Raw genomic sequence first — 10,443 nt, 5'->3', positions numbered from 1 at the left:
TGTATTATTGTTCTTTCTCTTTTCTCTAGACCGTAAGACATGTATATCAAAGTGATCATTTATACGAAGCATCTGCTGCTGTTCACATAAGCATGGTTTATACAAACCACACATTCTTCAGTATTAAAGAAGCTAAATTGAACACTGTGTGAGTAGCTTAGCTTTAATTCAGACCTGAATGAAATGACAAAGGAAGTGATTGCCCAGAAGCAGTAGACACAGAATACTCCATATCCCACAGAAAATTATTTAAATTTACTTTCAAATGAAAAAAATAGCCATTGAACAATGACCGCAATGCTTTCAGGCTGAAACACTGCTGCTTCATAATGAGGTGATTTTATAACCCCAGAAACACAATTAGCTGGAGATGACGTCTGAAATAGATGTAACATTTGAGAAGCCGAGTGTGACGTAACTGAGGGATGGTCTCCCCCCCTTTTCTGGATATTGGCAGCTTGCCCGGGCTCTCCTGCGGAAGTGATGCCACTAGAGGGCTGAGGCGGCCACCGTGGCAGGTTCAGAACTGCTCAGGTAAGCGACACTGAGGTTCTCTATGGCTATTGCTTTTTCAGTAATACGAGACGTAGAATAAGTACCCAGAAAAGCTTTACGGGTCAAAAAAGTCTCCAGCTTCCATTTACAAATAGATTTAATTTACCTTTCCTACTGGATTATCTTCCTAACTGGTATAATATATATTTAAATGCTATTTAAAACTGGAAATTATATTAACTTCATCATTTTGTGTCAAGCAGTAAACAAGGATACCAGCTTTTTATAATTTTGATTTAATCTAAATCTTAAATTTCTTAAGATTACATTACATTACAATAATTTCATGGGTCTAAAGAGTTAGTTCTTAAGAAATGTTTAAAAGACAGGATGTAGTAACAGTATAATAAGACTTTTGGTGTAATCCCAGATTCTTAGATATACTGATTTTTAAGTATAAGTGCCAACATTCAAATATTAACTGGAGTAGAAATCAACAAGAAGAACTGAGGTTGCTGACCTACAACATGTGACAAGCCTTAAAACCCTAAATCATTCTTCCTCATAGTATTCTACTCCTCTGATCGTTTTTGCCACACTCGTTGAATATCAAAGGCAAGGTATGGGAGAAATAATAGACGACATTTTTTAATAAAAGAAATTTCCTTTTATGGGCATAAGACATTGTTTTCATTTTTCTGTGGTGCACCCTTAATGCATGAATGGAAAGAGCAACAGAACATCAAGTCAACTGATTCTTGCTACTACCGTCAACTCACACTCAGGAAATGAACTGGGCAGTTAAAGTCACAGAAAGCCCCCGAGTGCTGCGCAGATGGGCCCGCTGAATAAAGGCAGACCTCGGCCATGTGTCCCGGGTGACTGAGGCCCAGCCTCCTGAGCAGGGAGCAGCAGGGAACTTGCTGCCCAGTCACCAGCTGGGTTCTGAGAGCCCGAGCTTTCCTCTTTTCCAGATGGCACAAGTCTCATGAGAAAACAGTCCAATGAATCAACAGACACCTGGGAAACATTAATAACCAAATTTTAATGAACTTTTACTATAAAGACTGACTTCAGCAAGAGGGGAGATAAAGTTCAGTGATCTTTTAGTAAACATTTTTAGCGTAACAGTCCTTGCGACCAGGTACTTTAAAAATTCAAGCTTATAAACACCGTTGCTCTGCATTCAACTGGTGTCCACTAAAAACAGGGTAATAAATGGAAATACATGTTCTCATAGCATTTCCACAGGAAATGTTCGTATTTTTCATGACGTTCTAAATCATTGAACAATTACATAGGCTACATTAACTAAAACACAGGTATTCTTTATTGCACATTTCAAAGTTGGAAGGAGGCTCTAGCTTACGAGGTGATTTTATTTAAGGGAGGGAAATGGTATATTTTTATTGTTTGGCTCAAAAATGCACACTGCCAGGGCAGCTTAGTTCTAAAAACTAACTTTATTTCAACTTTTGGATTTAAGACTGTAACGAGCAGTGCACAGTCCGCTTCCTCTCCAACTACACGTCGGAGGTCAGAGCTATGGGCTCTGTTTCAAGGGCTGGGAGGAGTCCTGACTGCCGCTCTGAGAGGCAGGTGGGGGCTCCTCTCTGGAGCCAGAAGGCAGTAAGTCTCTTGCAGCAGGTGAAGGATAATCCTGGGGGCCATGGCCCGGGGGTGGTAGTCGGGGGCCAGGAATAAAGTACTCTCGAGGCCCAGGAGAGCCTACAGGTCTAAAGTGGGGGTGTGCTGGTACAAATCCTCGAGGGTCGAAAGGCGCATCCCGTTTCCCAGGCGGAACACCTGGTGCGTACTCCCTTAAGCCTAGAGGTGGCCGCAAACCAGGACCTGGGAAAATAAAAATTGTGTCACAATACGTATGAACACATCTAGTAGGTGATTCTCCCATCCCTAGAAGTCATGTAGAATCCCCACTTTATCCATCAGTCAAACTGAGGCTCAGTAAGTTTAAGTTCCAGGCTGGCCAGCGCTAGGAAGCAGCGCGGGCAGGATTTAAACACGGCTCTACCTAGCCTGTGGTTTTTCCCCTCCACAAGCCTGCCATCTTTATCTCACAAGAGCTTGGTTTGTATTTGACAGATTATGAACAAAGGGCTTCCCAAGATATAGAAATTTTGATCAAGGGAATCCTACGTCTACTACTGCTATCAATTAAAAATTCATACAGTACTCAACAGGGACCTAACTAGCCGTGAAAATCAAGGCGCTTGCCCCCCTGGAAAGGCCTTCCAGCTCCACCTTGTTAAATTCAGCAGCACTCACTAGGTAGCTATTACATTCTGCCTTCTCTTTAAAACTTCCTTCCCCTTTATTCCCAAGGTGGGCAGTGAGGGTTTCCTCTGCCCTTGACACTCTGACCCATTTATGTTGTTTAATGTACGTAGCTGTGTCCTATAGGACACTGAGCTCTCGGAGCTTGGAGAGTAGTCAGTTCTGTGCATTACAGAGCCTGACATGCAGCCACAGATGTTCACTAAACATCTGTAGCAGTGGTATTTCTGGCTTTCTAGAAACAGCCCCTTTCTGCCGTCTGCAGGAGACACCCACTGCTGCCCATCTGAGCGGGGGAGAGTGTAGCAGCCCATGTGTCTGCAGAAACTGAGGAAAAGTTCAGCGGACTCAGCCAGCGCTGCCCTTTCATGGCATAGCCCTGTGATGGCAACTTAGCATTTCAGCAGGGAACACACAGAAAAGGTGCTCGGCTTTACAAGTCAACGACCACTGTTCAGTAATCATACCGAATGGTGGAGGAAATGGCCGAGGCCCGAAAGGCCCGCAGAGTTGAGGAGGTGGTCCGTATCGGATGGGTGGTGGTATGGGGCCTCCCATGGAGGAGCTCATGAGGGGCACCCCTGGGAAAAGAGGGGGCCCGTCTGCAGCCATATTCACCTGCAGAGCAGAAACAGTTAAAGTTTTGAAATACTTTGGTATGATAGAAGCAACAATCCGAGCAAGAAGCAGGTATCAGACACCTGCCAGCAAGCAGAACCAGTGCAACAACTACCCCTCCTCCCACTGGTTCCCACTGGCAGCTGGGCAGGTAGGACGGCCCAGCAGTGAGTTTTACTGTGATCATACCATTGCTGCCACGTGCAAATGGAAGGGAAAAAGTCACACCATGCTGTGCACAGCGATCTCTTTCTAGGGCAGCCCCTCCCTCTGCATATCCCTCCCATCACAGCAGCTCGTTATTTCCATACTAAGAATGGAGAGGAGAGGGAACAAAACCCCATTCTCTACACACGTAACCAGAGCTACTGTCAGAGTACCTTCAATTTCTTTTCATCAGATTCTCAGATCTCTAAGTATGACCGTCTTGTTTGAAATAACCCAGAGCATTAGGTCATTTGCTGCACATTATAGAGCTTGTAAGAGGCTACAGTAGAAGCCAGTACCAGGCCTGGTCTGCCCACCTCTGCCTCCCTCTAACAAAGCAGCCTATTCTCTTTGAAGTTCTACTTCAAAGGGGTCTTGGGTCTTACTCCAGCTGCCCTTGGAGAAGAAAATGTCAAGAGGTGTACTCCTGGAGTTCTGCATGGGAGCTGGGAAGTGTTTTCCAATAGAAATGATGTTCTACATATAAGCTAGGCATGGACAGTGCTAATATTTACCTTCATTCACCAGTGATACTGTGTATTATGACCTGGTAATGACTAATCCTTTCTTACGGGAAACTGGGTAGGAAATTCTAAATAAGTTAAACGTATTTCGATTTCAACCTAGAGAAGCACTGCGAGGTGTAATCAGAGCACTTACTGAGATAACAGCTATACAAGTGATGAGAGAATATTCTCGTGAACATAATGTAAGGCTCCTGCCAGGCACTGGCACAAAAGTAATTACAGATTTTCACTAGTCAGTATTTCACCTCCAGCAAACATCCTTCTGTTACCAAGACCACCTGCGATTTCAGATTATTCAAAATAGGATTTTCCTAGCATACAACTGGAGGTGTTAAATAGCGAACTTCCAAACACATATATAGTAACAGTGAATTATGCACCATACAGTGCCCGAGAGAACTCAACACTGAGGCACACAGTGTAAAGGTGTAATTACAACACACTGGACGGGTTCATCACTTAACCAAAACAGAAACAGGAGAAAAAACCAACCAACCAGTCAGATTTCAGCAACTGAGAAACCGGAGCACGTCAACGACTAGAGTAAGATCACACTGCCGTGCAACTTCACACAAAGGCGGACAGGTGACCGCCGTGCCCTGTGCGGCCCTTCCGGAAGTACACCGGGTAAAGCCCAGGTCAGTCTTCATCCCCTAAGTACTTACTGCTACTGGATGTTCGGCCAAGGGGGTGATGCTGGGAGCCGAAGGGCCTTCAGACTCCTGGGGAACAGTTTGCTTTTTTAAAAAATAAATGAGATAGTAGAGATATAACAGAACGCACAGGTAGGAGATGGATGAGGCAGAGGGAGGGCGCTGCAGAAACAGAAATGCTTCCTGAAATGCTTACCTTGCCCCCATCCACCACCTTCGAAGGGGAAGAGCTTCTTGGGCTGCTGTTCATCATGGCAGCTGCACTAGCCCCTGGATCTGTTGAAGGCCAGAGGACTGAGTTAGACTGATGGTGAGCTACACTCTCTGAGGGAGAATAAAAAACCCTCTACACACTGCCTCCATGATTTCCGACTCTGAACACACTCGGGTCCCTCCCAGAGGCAGAGGGTTTCCCAGGTGCCTCAGACGACTGGAGACCAGGTAGAGGCCGGTCTGCCGAACCTTAAGAAAGAACAGAGCCCTTGCGTGGATGCTCAGACGGAATAAACTAATCACAGGGTTCAACTGTGCCTAGAAAGCGCTGTTAAAAACAGGTCCCCGGTACCGACAAGGGGAAATCACAATTTACGCACAGACTTAAAGAGTTAAATAAGAGCTGTCTGGGATTGAGAGACTGGCAACAAAACCTGCCCCTGAACAGCACTGGTTAGATACCTCACGCTGCAGGCTTGAGGCAGGTGTCCAGGCGGACCTTCTTCAGTTTGCAGGTAACACTTCCGTGTCTTACCAAGTTTCACAGACATTTATAATAGAAAGAGACTGAGCATTTCATACTATACTGAGAAAGGCTGTAGGCTGCATAAATTAGTCTTCAGGCTTTTGTAATACTCAAGAAAGGAACTCCATAGACGTTTATTTGAAAGATAAGTTACACATCACAGTAAATAAAAAAGAGGCAAAACAATAGTAAATATTTATATACTTCCTGACATATAAATATGTTTTACTTAAATATAAATGTAATAATATTAATATTTATTACATAAATAGATGTTTTCTGTTCTAAAGCAGATCCTGCAATAGATTACTTCAAATAATAAAAATAAATTCTCTATGCTGGTCAGGCCCAAATTCTAAAAAGTTTACATTAGAATTCTCAAATAAAAAGGGGAAATACTCTTGAAACAGCTCATAGACAACATATGAATGCTCACCAAATTCACTTCTGGGCACATCTCTTCGGCTCAGCGTAGCAGAGAGAGGTCTCGCGGGCGGGTCTCTGGGTGGAGGGGAGCACTCCCCACCGCTCACGGGCGAGGGGCCGAAAGAGCCGTTCTGGCTCAGGGGACCTGCAGATGACAGTCCACCATTACCACTGCCAGGCAACCTCTTTTCTTTAGTAAGTTCTTGGGATTGCTTCTAGGGCATCATTACTATTACTCATAGAAATACAAAGTAATCTATATAGAGTTTGCACCAAAATAGAGATTGCTGCCCTTTAAAAGTGCCCCCTACCTCTTCGTGGGGGGTTTTGTACATTGGGTCTTCCTGGCATTGGTTTTACAATCACAGGTTCTTGCAGCATTGCCATCTTTTGGGTTAATTCTAATAACCTGGAATATAGAGAAATAATGGACTTAAATAGGAAATTACAAACCAATTCTTATTCAATACCACACAGCAGAGCCTTAAAAACCTCCAAAATGCACTGGAAAAAAAAGGGATCAAAGTCACATACTTGTGTCTCAAGTTCGCTGCTTCCCTCTTCTCTTCAGCCATAGCTCTTTCTGCGGCACGAGCTTTGAGCTATTGGAGGAAAAAACAGCCACATTCAGCTGTGGTCGACTATGCACCAAATAAAGGGAAGGGGAAAACCTTACCCAGTTATCATGAGCTTTCTTCTCATTAGCAGAAATCTGAAAGAGACAACACATCAAAAAATATGTTTAGGGATTCAGTGCACTGGTCTGTAGGAGATTCCCAAGGATTCTCAGCTGCAGGGCCGTCATTACCTGGTCTTTAAAGGAGCGCTCTGTTTTCTGCAACTCCCCCTCCAGTTCTTCAATTCTCCACCTAAGAATTACACTTGCGTTTATCAATTTAGCACAACTGGATAAGATGTTCAATAGTTTCACCATGTTCCCTTACAGATTTCATCCATAACACAGAAACATGTTCCACATGCTTAGAGTACAGCATGATCAAAACTAATGCTACATAATTCCCTTATTTCTCAGCTGGAAATTCTGAGCTGATACATTATAATGTAACTGTTCTTCAATATGTTCTCAAATAAGCCTGCTGTGACTGTCTTCCTCCAGAAAGCTCTTCCCCCCTTTAATTATATCCATGGAAAATTTCCTAGAGCTGAGTACTGGGTCCATCAATGGCACGGTCTTTTTAAAGGTTTGATTCACCAGATAGCAAACTGAGCTCCTAAAACAGTTACTCTACCACCTAAAACCACCCAGAGCTGCCAGCATGGACCAAGTGCCCTTACAGTCTTGCCAGCGTTGAGTGTAGGGAAATTTTTGTTAAACATTTTTTCCTTTGTTAACTGCAAATTTCTTTTTACTTGTGTGAATTAAATGCAGTTGTGTCCTTTGACCATTATTTATGCTTCCGTGCTATGTTCTACAAATTATAAAAGTGGGTTTTTTAAAAAATCCAACCGTAGTTTCACGCTGTAGAGGCTGAACTCACTTGTAGGTCTTTATCTCCTCTGCCGCCGACACCGCCTTCTCGTCGGCCGCTGTCAGCCGCTGCTCTCTTTCTCGCCGCTCAAACTCCTCCTGGCTCAGCTTCCTAAGGCAAAGGCAGCTGTCAAGTCACAGTGTCTCTCCCCCCAGCGTCTGTCCCAATGCCCCCATCCAGCGTTACTGCTTCCCGTCCTCTCTCAGTGCACAAATTCCTGCGGGAATTCACGCCTGCCATTTAGGGATAAAAGTCTATCTCTGGCCTGGTGGCAAATCACCTGCATTTTCTAACTTCTCCTTGTAATTCTCTACTTATTAATAAATAAATAAATGTAAAAAAAACACTATGTGCCCATGGGCAGCCAATCTTGGGCCTGAGCTGATGAAAGCTCATTTGACTCCAATGTGGAAAGCCAGGGCTAATATGCCTGACAGGTCTATTAGGCTAAAGCAGGGAATAATTCTCTTTATTTCTACCATAGGAAGACCTATAACAACTACTTATTTCTATCATGGAAGGGCTGTTTCTTAGTTCAAGGCTGGCACCAAGATGAAGACAGTCTGCTGAAGAACAAGCCCTTAAAACAGGTCTTTCTATCTATGCAGTTGACCACAGGACACTCCCCCACTTCAGACCTGAACCCGACTACCTACCTGCTGGAATGGGATTGTGACATGGAGAGAGGAACACCTAAGGATTGGCAATGACTGCCCCATAATCAGCATACTAATCTACAGGAAACTGGTTTTACCCCAATAACCTTCAAGCTCGAGATGCCAATCTACTACAGCATACATGACAATGGTTGTTAACAGTTAATGGTTTAAAAATGCTGTTTTCTTGTTACTCTTGGCCCTCTTTGCACATAGTCCTGATGCAAAAGACACTTAACCTGAAACTTAATTTTCTATGAATTAGAAGCAAAATGAGAGAAGAGCTATAGTAATAAGAGTTAATAACACCAAAGAAAAAAAGGTTTATGTCTTCTTAACTGCCCATTCACTACCTCAGCAAGTATTTATGAGCGGCTATAATACACCAGTTACCTAGTAAGATGCTGAGATTAAACTATGGACAGATACTATAATGTATAATTTTCGCAACTCAATCAAAATCGACAGGGCAACCCTGCAAGGCTTTGTGATCAAAATCTAAAAGACAAGCAAACATCCTTGCCACAATTACATTACGTAATATTTAGTGAGAGTATCTGACTATATTAAGTCCAAAACTTACGATATCTTCAATAACTAAATACTCCTTTTGAAGTACTTATTTTACTAAAAATCATGTATTGAAATCACTTAAGATTTTTAGGAGCTGTAGAAAGGGTAAAGATCTTAAAAAACTAAAAGCACTTCCCCAGCGGTAACTGTTAGCAGCAATACACCGCTCCCCCTCAAATAGCAAGCAACAATTTCTGACAACTGGTTAGAATGGAAAGGAAAATGCAAGTTATGGCAAATGGGGTAGGAAGGAAAAAAGGCAATCTTATGCTCACTATAGATGGAAAAACTGTTAATAATCTTTAAAAAGAGACAAAAGTATCTCTAATCATCCACACATTTACTTAAATGACAACATTGTGGACGACCCGGGAAAATCTCACTTTTGCAGCGCCATCTCCTTCTGCTGATAGAGTTCATTCAGAATCTCCACTTTCTGCTTCAGGGTCTTGTTTTCTTCTTCTAGTCCAGCTCTGGCGGACTGCAGGGACCGGCGGTCATCTTCCAACTTCTTTATTTGGTCTGTAAAGGAGAACACACCTGAGCTGTGCGTGCGCCAAGGACTGACAGATTGAGAAAGAAACGCGAACACAGGAAGCCACTCTCTTTCCGATGCGGTTCTTGATCTTCCCAGTATCTGGCAACCTACCTTCCAGGTTACATTTTGTGGACATGGAGGCTCTCAGCTTAACTTGTAAAAGTTTTAGATCCTCTTCGACTACCGATATCTCAGTCTGCGTCTAAAAAGTGCAGCAGAGAGAGGTATTCTTAAAAGTGAGGCGCAGTAAGGACTCCCGGGCACGTCGGGTAACAGTTCTACACAAAGGAAGATACCCGAGAAATGTCCATCATCTGCTTGATCTGATTTTTTGCCCTCTCACTTCGGTCACCTAAAAAACAAAAGGTTCTCGTTACCTCTTCCTCCCGTGCTTTTTAACTCTGTTTTCTTGATTTTCCCCAAACTAAACAATTACCATGTTTAAACATTAAAGTAAAAACCAATTCACCAATAGAACTGAGTAGGCTACTGGACTTTTAAGAGAATCGCAAACTTAGATTCAAAAAGTGAAGGACAATAAAAATCTTTGTGCAATAAAACTGGTCCATGCTGCGAGCAAAGAGGTGTATGTGAGGCAAAGCTCTTTGTTCCCTCTCACATCCACCCCACCTGGTCAAGTATCTGATTTGGAAAACTCACTCCTGTTCTCCCCGTGAACCTGCTACCTGGTGGGGTTGAAAACACCCACTACGCAAGAAACATCCAACTTGGGAAACAGAATCTAGAAACATCTCATCAGGAAACACAGCTACGCATTAGCCTCGCTCTCCTGACCCAGGTTGGTTTATGGCTCCCATCACCTCGTTACTCTGAAAATGGGTTGTGGTGCCTTAAAACCACAGAGCTACAGAGATGATGAGCGTTCAATTCTGCACACGTCTAGTTCTAATTGGATGGAAAAGCAAAGTCAGAGTTCACTGCCTGCCCACTGTTACACCACAGCCCAGCCTCCCACCTCTGCCCAATGCACAGACGTGTGTACAGGTCCAGTGCTGTGCCCATCCACACTCTAAAGGAGCATCAGTGTACGTAATAAAAGACAAGGCGAAAAAAGCACTAACCTCCCCGAAACCCATCTTACCTCCCACTTCCCCGTTAGTTAATTCATCTGACTCATTTCCTCTTTGCCGCTCAGACTCAGCTTCACAGTCTAACCGATTCAACTGTGTGATGCAATTCGTCAGGGCCTAGAAAAGAAGCAAAAG

The 10,443-nt window shown here is 43.6% G+C and overlaps 1 protein-coding gene across 5 annotated transcripts in view; it reads right to left on the bottom strand.

The window, feature by feature from the left end:
• Nucleotides 1-1,520: 1,520 nt before the first annotated feature.
• MIA3 (MIA SH3 domain ER export factor 3) overlaps nt 1,521-10,443 on the bottom strand; it is a 34,158-nt gene continuing 25,235 nt past the window's right edge. For 2 of the 5 annotated variants that reach the window (XM_081124155.1, XM_081124158.1), the window contains 14 exons: nt 10,320-10,425; nt 9,514-9,569; nt 9,329-9,419; nt 9,063-9,201; nt 7,460-7,561; nt 6,769-6,829; nt 6,637-6,672; nt 6,495-6,562; nt 6,272-6,369; nt 5,971-6,105; nt 4,992-5,071; nt 4,808-4,879; nt 3,258-3,408; nt 1,521-2,346 (listed from right to left, as the gene is read on the bottom strand). In XM_081124155.1, the coding sequence (XP_080980281.1) occupies nt 2,039-2,346; nt 3,258-3,408; nt 4,808-4,879; nt 4,992-5,071; nt 5,971-6,105; nt 6,272-6,369; nt 6,495-6,562; nt 6,637-6,672; nt 6,769-6,829; nt 7,460-7,561; nt 9,063-9,201; nt 9,329-9,419; nt 9,514-9,569; nt 10,320-10,425 (1,503 nt within the window). In that variant the 3' untranslated portion in view covers nt 1,521-2,038. The remainder of the gene's footprint in view (nt 2,347-3,257; nt 3,409-4,807; nt 4,880-4,991; nt 5,072-5,970; nt 6,106-6,271; nt 6,370-6,494; nt 6,563-6,636; nt 6,673-6,768; nt 6,830-7,459; nt 7,562-9,062; nt 9,202-9,328; nt 9,420-9,513; nt 9,570-10,319; nt 10,426-10,443) is intronic. The other 3 variants (XM_081124157.1, XM_081124159.1, XM_081124156.1) reach the window with 2 other exon arrangements.

This window comes from Miniopterus schreibersii (assembly GCF_964146895.1).
Source record: "Miniopterus schreibersii genome assembly, chromosome: 21".
Lineage (NCBI taxonomy): Eukaryota > Metazoa > Chordata > Mammalia > Chiroptera > Miniopteridae > Miniopterus > Miniopterus schreibersii.
Note: the sequence above shows the minus strand (reverse complement) of the source record. Positions and strands in the feature narration are given on the sequence as shown.